At 40.6% G+C, this 14,884-nt stretch overlaps 1 protein-coding gene across 1 annotated transcript; it reads left to right on the top strand.

The window, feature by feature from the left end:
- The first annotated feature begins 590 nt into the window (after positions 1-590).
- On the top strand, positions 591-14,285 carry MSMO1 (methylsterol monooxygenase 1). The gene is made up of 6 exons (XM_077477163.1): positions 591-749; positions 1,533-1,836; positions 5,901-6,049; positions 8,976-9,102; positions 9,227-9,381; positions 12,155-14,285. The coding sequence occupies exons 2-6, from the start codon at positions 1,588-1,590 to the stop codon at positions 12,351-12,353; spliced, it is 879 nt and encodes a 292-aa protein (XP_077333289.1). The 5' UTR covers positions 591-749; positions 1,533-1,587; the 3' UTR covers positions 12,354-14,285.
- The last annotated feature ends 599 nt before the right edge of the window (positions 14,286-14,884 follow it).

Consider the following 14,884-nt stretch of genomic DNA (forward strand, 5'->3'; position numbering starts at 1 on the left):
TAGTGGTGTGGGTTGGGGAGGTGGGGTGTGAGGTGTGGAGTGGTGTGAGGAGGTGAGGTGTCTGCTCTTCTGCATCCTCACACTCCTGACATGCAGTAAAACCTGATTGGAGGCACTGCACGGGGTATTTGTACACAGCACCGTACATAACACCTCACCTACACACATGACTGCGCACCACTGAGGATCTCGCTGAGTCACATGGCGGTCTCCTGCTCCCACACCCATGCAGCGTTTTTAACCCTTTCATACATTGTCAAGCGAATTTTAACTCGAAGCGAGTGTTCGCCGCCCCGCATCCTGTCAGCTCCGAGTCCAACTACAACAAAACGCTAAACGACAAGCGCTTACTTCCCGCGCCTCAGATTTGAAGGGCGGTGCTGTTACCCTAGCAACCACCCTAGCTTCCAGCTCCGCCCATTGCGAGCAATTCGTCGGTCATGTAACAAACGTAGTGCCTTGCTGGGGGCGTGGCAATAGTGACAAGAACCAGCCCCGGATGCCGATTGGTTACCAGTCCGAGTCGGCTTAGGCTCACTCCATGCCGGCTTCCAATAGAAACCGAAGCCGCTCCCGTGACGTCGGTAGTGCGTAGCAGTGGTGGCCAATCGCAGGCCGGGAAAGACATCGCTCGGTGTTTGCGTGACAGCTGAGCATTCTCTGTCCCGGTGCTGAAGAGGAAAAAGTTCAACATATAAAGACGAGGGAAGGGTTTAGAGCGCTGACAGACTGCCGGCGTCCTGAGGAAGGTGAGCGCTTCCATCCTTCTATAATACACGACTGTATATTATTGTTATATTATGATATATATCATTATATAGGGATATTAGAATTATACATATCAGAGCAGATTTACACACAGAATCTGGTGTGCATAGTAACCAATGGGCTTCTAGGTTTTATTATCAAAGATTAATAGGACAACCTGAAGTTAGAAGCTTATTGGTTACTATGCAAGGCTTCACCAGATTCCGAGTGCTCCAGTTTTAGTACATCTCCCCTATAGAGCGATCGAACACCCCTAGATCTACTTAGAAGGGGCGAGCAGACAAAAAACATCGGTTGTCAATCATTGATCATACGATCGCTGCCCACATATCAATATGCATGTTTATTATTTCTGATCGTTTAATTAGAAACATCCAGCTTGGATTATTAGAATATAGTGTGCGTATTTAATTTATTAGTAGATTATTGTGTGTGTATATTTATATATATATATATATATATATATATATATATATATAGACACAGGCACAGTAAAATGTATATTGGTATTGTCTGTATGAATTTAAATATATATATATATATATATATATATACAGTATGTATGTATGTATATATATATATATATATATATATATATATATATATATATATATATATATATATATATACACATACATAAGAGAGAGAGCTGTACACACAGTAGAATGTATATGGGCATTGTGTTATATAATGTTTGGACAAGGACTGCCCCTGATGTTGCTGTATTCTCTATGATGACAGAAGTGTATATGTGTTTGTTGCAGGCTCCCCTGAAAACCCCATCGCTCTCTGTCACTCTTCGTGTACTAAGACTCCTCGATGGCTTCCAACGACAGCATCCTCAGCTCGGCATACCTTGCTGTTGAATACATTGACTCTCTCCTGCCAGACAATCCTCTACAACGACCATTTAAACATGCCTGGATCTACATGCTGGACAACTACACCAAGTTCCAAATTGCCACATGGGGATCCCTCATTGTCCATGAAGCCATCTACTTCATGTTCTGCCTGCCTGGCTTTCTTTTTCAGTTCTTACCATTCATGCAGAGGTTTAAAATCCAGCAGGTGCGTCTGTCTTTTCATATTATTTTTCCTCTTTATCAATCGCTCCAGATATATGATGTTTATTGCATAGTTACATCAGCCCAGCTTGGCACAGTGTAAGTTTGCATATCTTATAACTGAAGGACCTCGGGGAAAGTTGAGAATCCCTGTAGTAGTCAGTGCTACTACAGTCAAAGCTCCGGTCTTTTCAGGTTTAGGATAGATTCAAACTTGTGCGAGTGGTTGCGGCTGCAGATTCACACCTGTTTCCGCAGCTGCAACCTCCCGCACTGAAAATCGCTCTGCCACTCAGGAGATGCGTAGAGGGTGCCATTAACCCTAATTGCACCCCTACACACTGGGAACAGAAAGGGTGCAGGAACCTTTTCCCTGCATTTTCTGGAGGCACAGAAGCCCATTTAAAAGAATGGGCTACTATGCCCATGCAAAATTCATCTTGCAGAGCTGCATAAGTGATGTTGACACCTAGCCCAGTGATACCTTGGCACCCCAGATGTTTTGGAAATACATTTCCCATTATGCTCATGCACTCTGCAGTGTAGTGGAGCATCAGGGGAAATGTAGTTCCAAAACATCTGGGGTGCCAAGGATCGCCATCACTGACCTAGCCTTACAGGTCAGGGCTTACCTTCTGCACACTGACCACAGGGTTTCACTTGCTTGACACTGTTACTATTCCTAAAACACCTTGTAGTGGAGAATTGAGGTGGTGATGTAACAATCTCTACCTTGTCCAAACTGAGAACTCCTTATATCCATTGGAAAAAAATACAAGGCATTCTGGCAGCAGTGCTGAGTGAGCGAGCCCTTGCGGTCACTTTGTAGAGAGGAATTTACACAGGACCCAGTACCACTACTATGTAATTGTCAGCTTCCACAGTAGCCCATCAGGTATGAGATATGCCCACTTACACTGTGCCAAGCAGGACCAATGTAAATAGGCAATACAGATCAAGCCAAGGCTTCAGCTTAAAGCTTACCTGCACAGGCTTCAGAATGTGAAGATGTTTAGGGATGTTTTGTAATACAGGTAAGGGATCTGTAATCCAGTGCATTTGGTCCAGCACTGGTCTATGTATTTTTAGACATATGGAAAACTGCAAAGGTCTGCCCACTGCACATGCACGTACTGTACTGTGTGAAGAGTCCCACAGGGAGGGAGGAGAAGAGGGGGTCGTGGGAGTGGGTACCTGTCAAAACTAGTTACCTGCACCCCCCCGCCCATAGAAAAAAATACCCTGCCAAATGTGCAAGAGGAGGGGGGGGGAGGAGAACTTAAAGTAGAACTTCCCCTTTTGGGTGAAGCTCCACTTTAATGAACATTTATCCCTTGTAGTGCAAGCGGGGGGTGGGGCACTACAAGGGTATTTGTTTCTGCCTGCAGGGTTTAAAACACTCTGCAGTGCCACCAAGCTTTTTATTCTGCATAAAGGAACATTTCTCAATGAAATGAGTGTACTTTTTGTAATTTTATACTTCAGAATTTTCTAGATAATGGGTAATACAGATCCCAGATCCTGCGGCATGTTTGTTTTCACTGCTGGAAGCCTGGCAAACAGTTTTTTGGTATGGGCTTTTCTGCACTGAACACAAGACAAAAACAAGAAGATTCTCCTGGGGTCCTAACACTAAACTCTTCACTGGCAAACCCTAACACCTGACCTAGCCTCTTCAAAATGAACATTTAAAGAGTAACTCCACTTTTGTGAAAAAAATATAGCAAATAAAAAAAGGTAATATATACAATTGCTACACATGCCATATTGTAATTTTTTTCTAAAGTTACCTGTCCTTCTCAAACTGCATTGTTGTAATTTGCTGTAAAATGTAATAACAATATGACAATATGTGGGCCTTCTGTACACAGTTGGTGTGCAGAACTTCTTTTTTGATTGGCTATCTGATTTTCCCAGACATCTGCAATAAGATACAAGTAAAGTTTTAGGCATCCCCTATAACAGGGGTATGCAATTAGCGGACCTCCAGATGTTGCTAAACTACAAGTCCCATCATGCTCTGCCTCTGGGTGTCATGCTTGTGGCTGTCAGAGTCTTGCTATGCCTCATGGGACTTGTAGTTCTGCAAAAGCTGGAGGTCCGCTAATTGCATATCCCTGCCCTATAACAATTATATTTTTGGTGAGAAACTCCCTAAAGGTTAATTAATGTTGGTGCATAAGGTTTAGTTGGGTTGTACCATACAGAAATCTAAATGCCAGCTGTCCACCTGCATTGGCCTTGTAACCTGGCTGCTTAGGCATCTGGGGCTGTATTACGGGTTACAAAAGCTGAATCCACACGCCCACAACTACCTGAAACTATCTGGTAATTTTTCGGGCTTTGACACACACTTAAGAGAGCCTACTATTCTGTGAATGCATTGCTTTTTATTTTATACCCTTGTCTACCAACATACATTTATATACTGTACTACTTGATATACAAGGGGTTCAATTAAGCTCATTGCTGTTGTGAGCTTGTCGTTGATTTTAAGAACTTGTGAAGGTCTTTCAGGTAAGTGATCTGGGCTGCTCTAGTCTATATTACTTTCTTCGGACTGTGAATGTGTGCCTTTTGCCACATCCATTCCCCAGTCGTCGCCCCCCCCCCCCCCCCCCCCCCGACTAATAAACCCAGAAGAGGCATGTGTTACTTCTGGGTTTACAGCTGTCATTCCTTGTACCCAAGGATCTAGCAAATTAAGCAGAATCTGTGCTTGATTAGCTGCAGTGGAGGTTAAGGGAAACATTGGGGGCCTCATAGACCCCTGAAGTCTCCATTAAAAGCACCTGTCACCTGCCCAAATCTATCAGATAGGAAGCTATCAAATAGCATGTTAGCCACCTTGTGGCTAAAAAAAAGATAAAAAAGGATATAAAGTACATGCAAATACACTGCTGTCACTCCCATACACAGCCCAATTCAAATGAGCATGGTAGGGAAAGCATTTGTATGTAAATATAAATTGTGCCAGCTATGAGGTATTGCTGCAGATGGAGTGAGAGCAATAAATCTAGGGTCATAATTCAATGTTAACTTCATGCCATGATATCAGTGCTGACAGCTATGGAGTCTCAAAATCTGTGCCTAGTTCTTGTATAAGTAGCATGGACTTTAGGAATATGGTTGGACTTCTCATTCCTTTACGCAATGATTGTTTTCTTGATATATTTCCAATAATTTACACTACTCATGCTTTCATTTCATTTTAAGCATTTATTTTTACGACATTTATAGGAAAGTTTCAGAAACAAAATTAATAATTGGAATACTTAGGCCCCTTTCACACTTGTGCGACTTGTCTTGGGACTGCAAAGTCACATGACAAGTCATACCCCATGACTTCCAATGAGTACCATTCATATCTGTGCGACTTCAAATCTCACTGACTTCAAAGTAGTCCCTGTACTACTTTGGTCCGACTTTGATGCGTTACACAGGCATTCCCTGAAATTGCGGTAAAATCACAGCCATAAAATCGCATGACTTTGAAGTCGCAGTAGTAGGAAAGGGGCCTTACAGGGATGGTGTTGGTATATAGAACCGGTCCGAGCATATCATATGATGTTATATTCCTCTTGAACAATTTTTTAATATACTGGTATATTGATGTTCTGTAACCAATAGCTGGTTAGTTTTGAAGGCTACCATAAGGTAATGATAGGTGACATGTGACTGTCACATAATATCTTTACCAGCATGCAGATCATTTCACTTTGTTGTGTTTGATTTAGGTGCTTAGTGTTACTTTATTTTTACAGCAGGTTATTTTTTATATACTGCACCATTGAATTTTTCAAGCTCTTCAATGTTTTAGACAAAGAGCTCAGTAATAGCTATACATAATAGTTATCTGTACTTTGTATATTGGAACTGTTGCTAATTAACTTGAGAGTGACTGCTTGATTAAACACTTTATAGGATGACTGGAGCATTTTTTGGCTTTATTTTATTTATTTTACTTTTTTTTAATTTATTTTTTTCAACATCTTTTGTATTGACTGTATGTATGCTTATTACTGGCATCTCATGTTCTGATTGTATCCATATATCATTTTATTATAGGACAGGCCGGAGACATGGGAAGGCCAGTGGAGATGCTTTAAAATGCTCCTGTTCAATCATTTCTGCATCCAGCTTCCTCTGATCTGCGGCACATACTACTTCACAGAGTTCTTCAACATTCCATATGACTGGAATAGCATGCCTCGATGGTGAGAGACTGTTATGCGTTTTAAAGTAAACCTAACAGAAGAGAAATGGGTGGGGGATGCCATTGATGATCTTTCTTAAAACTGGCAACATACTGGCTTTCATATTTAATCAGGGTATTTGCAAAAATTCTGCTGAACCAGCCAATGTTCGGTTTGTGTGTACTGCTGTCTATTCAACAGAATCTGGACTAACAACTGGCTTCTGTCGAACGTTCATGCAGGAAAACCAACATTTGATCAGCATCCATCGGCTCCCGCTGCTGTCAATCAAATCCAGTGACATGGGAGTTGTTGGTTATTTTATTTTATTTTTTTAAATGAGGGTTAACAACCCCTTTAAACCAATTGCATTTGAAACATACATTTATAGGAAACCAATCACCCCCTGAGTGCAGCCTGCCTGTAAAAATACCTTTGAGGTCTTGAGAAAGGTAACTACAAGACAAACAGAAATGGAAGGCGCACACACCTAGTCCATTACCAGAGATAATTTAATAATAAAAATGTTTTATATAAAAGTGGGTACTCACAAAATGCAAATGACAAAAGGCCATATAAACAATGCTAAGCCTAGCTCTGAGGAAGGGGGTGCGCCCCTGAAACTCGTTAGCTGTACCCCGTGTTCTGTGCATGTCCACGCATTGTTTTTATGGCCTTTTTTCAGTTGCATTTTGTGAGTACCCACTTTTATATAAAACATTATTATTAAATTATCTTTGGTAATGCACTAGGTGTGTGCGCCTTCCATTTCTGTTTTTCTTGTAGTACCTTTCGGATTACCCCATCTGAGGAAGGCAGCATCCACCCAGTTTTGGATACCATATATACCTCTCACACCACCATTTTATCTGACATCTGTTACTCCTCACCTTGGAAGACCTATTAGTGCTGGAAGTGACTGTGCTTTTTGTATTTCTGTTGAGAAATGTAAGTATTTTGGCAGACAGGCTTTACTTAAAGGACACCTTTACCAAAAGTAAAAATTTATGCTAGGTTCACACTATTGCAGCTGTAGTTTGATCTGTTTTTCAGTACAATTATGTAGTTGTGTTTTGGATTTGGGTTGCATATTCTATGAGATCAAAATCATGCTGGAATTGCACCAAAGTAGCACAGGACCCTGTGCTGTGCTGCATTGATGTGAACGGGCACCATTGAAAACAATGTGATCTCCATTGTCGTGCGATTCTGTGCGACTGGCATTGCATCTGAAAGCACACTAGTGTGAAGCGGGCCTTAATAATACCTATCTTCCTTAATCAGTGTTTGTAAGATCTGCCTGGAGTTAACCTATAAGTATCCCCAAAACCAAGCTAAACAACAAGCTTGCAATATAACTCACATATGTGCATATCTGTTCTGTGTTAAATGCAGTGTTGAATAATAACTGTCCTGAGTACTGTAAAGGGGAACCATAACACACAAACTTCTGAAAAAGCCAGTGCTTCCACCTTCCAGTGCAGGGCCTAGGTCTGCAGTTATTCTGAAGTTGTATGCTGGTCATACACAGGTCAATCTTCAAGCAATTCAACAACTTTTATTCAGCTTATTTTTGCACAAATGTTAAAATAGATCAAGGCAAACAGCAGCATGAATACAGTCAAAATGGTCAAGATTACCTTGAAGTGTTCAATTGAAAAGCGGTTGAAAATGCCTGAAATATCAAATTTACAAAACCGCATTCGGTGAAGAGAGATAAAATAAAAACAACAAGTATGACAACTGATAGACCCTGACACACTCCTAGGCCATAGGGAAAGTACAGGATATATAACTGTCATCCTGTAGTCAGTCCAGCACTTGTTTAAATGTGTGCATACAGTTACTAAGCTGGATACAATCTACAGTACCTTTCCTTGATCCTTAAAGTGTCTGTATAGTACATTTTTTGACTTTTACCTACGGGAAAGCCTATAATGAGGCTTACCTGTAGGTAAAAAAAAATATCTCCTAAACCTGTACAGTTTAGGAGATATTCTCCTCGAAATGCGCCGCTAACTGCAGCTGCGCATGCGCACAGGGGACTCTCGGCTGAAAGTCCGGCAGACGCCAGACCCTGCTGGAAAGAAATCTCCCATGCACGGGAGTGACGATATCACAGCTCCAGCCACTCACAGCGCCGGAGCCGCGATACCCGGAAGAAACGCAGAGGGAACATGTTCATGCTCATTATGCCTTTTCCTTTGCAGGTCAGGAAGAGAAAAAGAAAACTTCAGCGGGTATACAACCGCTTTAATTGTATTATCTTTTATGTTCAGTTGCAAATGTTGTGTGGAGGTGAACACAGAATACACATCTACAAAACACATTCTTATCTAAAATATTTCTCCAATTTTTTTTTTGTTCATGTAGTAGTATGTCCCATGTTTCTACATGCTTTGTAAGCCAGCTACGAGGTTGGATGGAGGTGACCCACCTCGCCCACCCCCGCCCAACCACCTGACAATGTAGCTGGCTACATGGCACTGCTTGATAACTGGTGCTTCTCTCTGCTCTAAGCACTTGCCCAAGACGAGTGGCGGCAGAAAGAAGGCTGACATGCCCCATCCCTTAGCCCCTCCGTTACTTTCTGCCATATACCTATTGACATGCCCTATCCCCTGGCCCCCTCCACTTTCCGCCATATTCTTATTGCCGCTGCTTGTTTTGGACAAGTGCCTGGAACTGAGACAAGGTTATCAAGCATCCGTGCCCTTGCAAGTACATTGCCTGATGGCCCTGGGAGAGAAAGGAGGGGGCACCCCCTGGGGACAAAGCACTTAAAATATTAAAGTGAGAGTTCTTCTTTAAGCATAATATATTCTTGCGTGTTTTAAACGAATAATAGCTTCTGCCTTATGTTAGTAGTTACATAGGGAGTATTGCTTAGAACGTAAACTGTTTCTGTCTATGTATCAACTCCATTGGTTTGCTTTTGTGATTACAGGTATGTATTACTGGCGCAATGTTTTGGTTGTGCCGTCATTGAAGATACCTGGCATTATTTCCTCCACCGTGCACTGCACCACAAACGCATCTATAAGTACATCCACAAAGTACATCATGAGTTTATGGTAATTACAGTTTCTTGTTTCTACAACTGAATTCTGTTTTATGAATAATATTTTCTCTTTAAATAAAGTCTGTTACTGATGGATTGGAGGTACATGGTTATAATGTGCTGTATGTGTGTTGCAGTCTCCATTTGGGATGCAGGCTGAGTATGCACATCCTCTGGAAACACTGATATTAGGAGCTGGATTTTTTATCGGAATCATGATTTTCTGTAATCACGTCATCCTTCTTTGGGCCTGGGTTACAGTCAGACTCCTGGAAACAATAGATGTCCACAGGTAAGCAGAGTTCTGTAATAAACATTTGCTTGCGACTTGTGCTAGCTGATTTTACTATAAAGTTGGACATAATAAACAGATGGAAGTTCAGCAGGCATTGGCTGAATTTCGATCAGTGTGTGGCTGTCCCTGTTTGACAAAAGGGGATTGTTAGATTGACTTTGTCAAACCTACAAGTTGAAACACAGTGGGGGGGTTTCCTTCCTCAGTCTCGTTTGTATGGATGGAGGAATCAGTTTTTAGTTTTTTGTTTTTCTCTTTCACCCTGCTTGCCAAATAAAATAAAAAAAATACTAGTCATCTAAGTATGGTCAGCTTTACTATATATATACACTATATTGCTATAGTCCTTAGTGTCAAATAACCTCTCGTAAGATTGTGTTCATATTTGAGTTTCCATTTTTGGACCCACCGAAGCAGCTTTAGAGTCATTTACAATCCCTCTTTTACTCTTTAATTGGATAGATACATTTTAATATGTTCAGAATAAAGAACAACTCAGATTAGATTACCGATTAATAAACAAAAACAAGTTATCTCTATTCAAAAACACATTCAATATAATGTAGTTTAAATAAATTGTTGCTTTCCTATAGTTCTAGCTTTTTGCAATTCTTTAAGGCCACTTTCACACCGAGGCATTTTAGCGCTAAAAATAGCGCATATAAAGCGCCTCTTCTGTCACTTCAGTGTGAAAGCCTGACTGCTTTCCGATTGGAGCGGTGCGCTTGCTTGACATTAAAAAAAAGTCCCGCAAGCAGCATCTTTGGGGCACTTTAGTATACACCGCTCCTAAAGCTCCCCAGACAGCGCTGCTAAAACGGCTGCAAATCGATTCGGCAGCGGCGCTTTGCAGGCGTTGTTAACCCCTTCATCGGCCACTAGCGGGGCGCTTTTAACCCCCGCTAGTGGCCGATGAAGGGGTTAACAACACCTGCAAAGCGCCGCTGCCGAATCGATTTGCAGCCGTTTTGGCAGTGCTGTCTGGGGAGCTTTAAGAGCGGTGTATACTAAAAGCGGAAAAGCGCAGCTAAAACGACGGTAAAGAGCCGTTAAAATTACTGCTGATGCCCCAGTGTGAAAGTGCCCTAAATAGTGCCCCTATTTTAAATTCCACTACATTTGGCTTCATGCACACTGGATGTTTTTAACACTGCTGTAAGGGGCATCTGACGTTTTTTTTTTCTTTTTTCTTTTTTTTCTTTCTCTAAACGGTCCTACCTGTGTATGCATCACATATAACCATTTAGTGTAGTTTAGAGGCAGAAAGAAAACCCCACTGCCAATGCATCAAGAAGCAGCAGCTAAAGGCTAACCGCTAACACAAGGCGCGTTTAACACTTTAACGTTAATTAATTTCAGTGGCCATAATAAATTATTATTTTGGTTAATTAAATGAGTTATTGCCCAAGTGCTTGATGCACATAAACACGTTACACGTGTCTACAAGTATCAAGCGTTTTTTCTGCCAAAACACTGGTGCCAGGATCAAAAGATATAAACAGGGCCAAGGATAAATCCAAGGGAAAAAAAACAAGCTTACTTACCAACCAGCTCGCAGACAACCAATTAAACCATTAGGTGACTTCTGAAGGCAATTGGTTGGGGGTGTCAGAGTAAATTATGTGCCACTTTGTGGTGGTCTATCACATAAAATCACTATAAAATACATTTACATTTTTGGTTGTAACATGACAAAATGTGGAAAATTTCAAGGGATATGAATACTTTTTTTAAGGCACTGTAGAACAGTGGTCTTTAAACTGTGGCCCTTTGTTTGCTTTTATCTGGCCCTTGGGCAGTATTTCATTCACGGACCCCCAACAAAGGAGCATAGTTCCTCCCAATAACACCAATGATGGAGGACCATTCCTCCCAATGGCACCAAGATGGGGCACAATTCCTCCCAATGATGGGACACAGTTCCTCCAATGACAACAACAATGGGGCACAATTCCTCTCACTGGCACCCAAGGTGGGGCATTGTGTACTCCCAGTGGCCAGATTCTGACCCCCCCCCCCCCCAAGTCTGAAGGACTGGACCATTGTATAAAAAGTTTGGAGACCCCTGATCTAAAACAGTCTTTCTTAACCAAGGTTCTGTGGAGCCCTATGGTTCCTCAGGAGGTTGCTAGGGGTTCCTTGAGTGGTGAACAATTTCTGACTCTCACATAAGTAAACGCTGACAACTATCTTTTTTTTTTTAGCCATCTTTAAGAGGGGGATTCTTGCCAGTCACCATCACACTAACGTTCCATGGGTCATAGATATACTGTAGGAATTATTGGCAGCCAAAAAGTTATTTCAAGGGTTCCTCGATGTTAAAATGGTTGAGAGAGGCTGTTCTAGAATGGATAATCACACACAGGCCTTTTTTTGTTGTAACTCTGAATAGAGAAGATACATATAAAAATTAAATGGTTTCTATTTTAAGTACGTAACATAACTATTAAGAATTGGCCTTTAGGTCTGCATTGGATACAGTCAGCCATGCTAAGACAGATGTGAGGGCAGAAGATGATACATATTAGAACCAGCATTACTTGTTATAGTACATGTGTAGCTTCAGAGACAGGATAACCAGCCAGAATATGTTTTTATTTTTATTTTTTTATATTTTTTCGTGCATTTAGACAAATTTTACAGATGTCACAAAAGAAATGAAGCTTGTATTATATGAATATATCATTTGATGAACTGTCAATTGTCTAATTTAAAACATGAATCTGTTCTGTGAATTGCCTTTGAAATAATACATCCATATCTTTTTCAGTGGTTATGACATTCCTCTGAATCCATTACACCTGGTCCCATTTTATGCCGGCGCCCGTTTCCATGACTTTCATCACATGAATTTCATTGGTAACTACGCATCAACATTCACATGGTGGGACAAACTCTTCAACACAGACTCTCAGTACAACAGTTATAGAATAAAAGTCAAGACACAAGACGCAAAGAAGACCAAATAATTAATTTTTTAAACGTTGCTTAATTTTCTAGCATTCAGATCATGCAATGCTCTTAATAAATCCTCACAGCTATCACAGATGGAAGAAGACACGGACTTGTATGCAGCTTGTCTGCAGAAGAGTAATGTGTGTGGAAACCAGCAACAAACCAATTGGCAGCTGCCAGCATTCAGATGTCACATTGGCCTTAAAGTCAAACTGAGAACCCTAAGTGACCCAGAACTCTTTAGACACAGTCGATGGCTATTTGCCATGTGCAACTTTTTAAAAGAATATAGAGACTGCAAGAATGGTTCTTTTCTTGCCTTCACTTTGGTGATGGCTTTGTTCATATAAAAGTGAAATGCTTGATTTTATTTTTTTACATAATACATGTTATAATTATTTATCATTTTTCCACGGTCAAGAATGTGTCTTCTCCACTGTGGCAATCACTCTGATTCTCTATTTTTGTTGATGGTACAAGTTTTTCCAGGAATTTGCACCTTACTCTGCTCACGGTGCTGTTTTAGCTGTTATAATCAGGGCCTCCCTCAAACTGAATTATTTGGCTCATTTAATACTGCAACGAGCAGCAACCAGTTGGCAAGTATTTTGTCACAATTCTTATTTCTCTAAACCAAGAAAAATGTTATTATGGTTGATTTTTGCATTCCCATTACCTGTAAGCATAGACCAGAGACGTATACAGTGGAACTGTAGTTTGGTGCTTCTGTTACCTGCATCGATTGCATGTAATAAATGGTTTTGTAATGATTGGTCATCTAATGTGGTGATCGAGATCAAATAAGAACTGTCGACCACAGGGAATGTCCTGCACTGCTGAAGTCATCGTTGGGCTGTCTCAATCCAGAAAATAGAAGCATACCCCCTTATCAGAAATGGCAGCACAGGGATAGCTCCACAGTGGGCTGTTACAGTTCAGGTTTACATGCACAAAGCCAGAATAAAAAAAATGTCATTCAAGCTGCTTATATTAACTTAGGATGTGTTGCTTTGGTGGATGGTTTTTATGTTGCACTTTGAAATTGAGATCTTTTCATTTAAAAATACAGTGTTGGTACATAAAGAGACTTTTCAGTATATGTCAGAATGACCGTACATTGTTGTAAAGGCCACAAGCTTAAACTGCTTTGGTGCTTTGATGTTTAATGCAAACTAACAGCACAATTGACCACCTTTCACCCTTCATTTTCCACTCAAAAAGAATGGATGATGAGTTTGCAATGGTTAGCCAGATCATCTGATATAATTTCCTGGTACAGTTTGGCATATCTACATATTCGTGGAGAAAGCAAGACTCATTGCTTAAGACGTGGCTGTGTTGATATCCTGCTTTGCTTGGGAACCTTTCATCAAATTAGATTGATCATTGGTTTTCTTTTTTTGGCTGTACACAGGTCACATTTAATAGTTCTAAGTCATTTTCAGTTGACATGCCAACAGCAAGATGGGTAATGTTCAACTGACCTGTATGTGCCTGAGACTGGTCATAAATGGCTCCAAACCTGCAGTGCATGTAGTGAATGTGTGAGATTCAGGCTGTTTGCATGTTACCCAGAAGGAATAATGAATATTTTCACCATCAGAAGCGTTCATTATCACACACAGATCTTCAGATTAGTTGACAATCTCTTTGTGACAGAAGCCAATTAGAATAAATGTGCTAAAGCACATGTGTATATTACATTATCATCTGAGTCACACTGAGGATCACAGCAGGTTCAAGGAAAAGTAAATGCCTCACTGCCTATTCTCTGAGAGACATTTTGTTGTGTTTAATATGCTTTTTTGGCCACCCTAATATTGAAAACCTCTGATCCCTACCCCTTAAAGATAGTCAGCACTTACAGTTTGTTAAATCATCTTTAACTTGTTTTCAAGTCATTATTTTCTGTTTTGTAATGGTGAAATAAAATGTTAATCATTCAATCCCTGGTTTCTGTGTTTTTTTTTTTTTTTGGCAACTGTAATACTCATGGAAAAGGGCTTTAACGAAGTACATGGTAATTGGTCTCCTCAGTCTTTGGAGAAATTTGTCAAATATTTCAAAAGAGCTCTTTCACCTTTTTCCATTTTTGTCTTGCTCCCTCAATAGAGGAAGGCAATACAAAGATACATGTGGTCCTCTAAAGATTCCATTATTGAAGCATACCATAAACAACTCATTCATTTATTGTTGGTCTGTGTTTTGCACTAGGGAAACACAAGGGGGCGCCAGACTAAGTGCAGTATTAACCACTTTCAGACCGGACCATTTTGCTGGTAAATGACCAGAGGTCTTTTTACAATTTGGCACTGCGCTGCTTTAACTGGTAATTGCGCGGTCATGCAATGTTGTACCCAAACAAAATTTGCGTCCTTTTCTTCCCACAAATAGAGCTTTCGTTTGATGGTATTTGATTGCCTCTGCGATTTTTATTTTTTGCGATATAAATGGAAAAAGACCGCAAATTTTGAAAAAAATGATATTTTCTACTTTTTGTTATTAGAAAAATCCAATAAATTCAATTTTAGTCATACATTTAGGC

Source organism: Lithobates pipiens, unplaced genomic scaffold (assembly GCF_037356315.1).
Source record: "Lithobates pipiens isolate NorthernLeopardFrog02 unplaced genomic scaffold, aLitPip1_a1.2 Scaffold_13, whole genome shotgun sequence".
Classification (NCBI taxonomy): Eukaryota; Metazoa; Chordata; class Amphibia; order Anura; family Ranidae; genus Lithobates; species Lithobates pipiens.

What these genes read in the sequence shown, in the direction of transcription:
- MSMO1 (XM_077477163.1), top strand. Translation starts at nt 1,588, where the DNA reads ATGGCTTCCAACGACAGCATCCTCAGCTCGGCATACCTTGCTGTTGAA. An exon ending in AGAGGTTTAAAATCCAGCAG is followed by an intron (nt 1,837 to 5,900) that starts GTGCGTCTGTCT and finishes ATTTTATTATAG; the next exon opens with GACAGGCCGGAGACATGGGA. An exon ending in GAAACAATAGATGTCCACAG is followed by an intron (nt 9,382 to 12,154) that starts GTAAGCAGAGTT and finishes TATCTTTTTCAG; the next exon opens with TGGTTATGACATTCCTCTGA.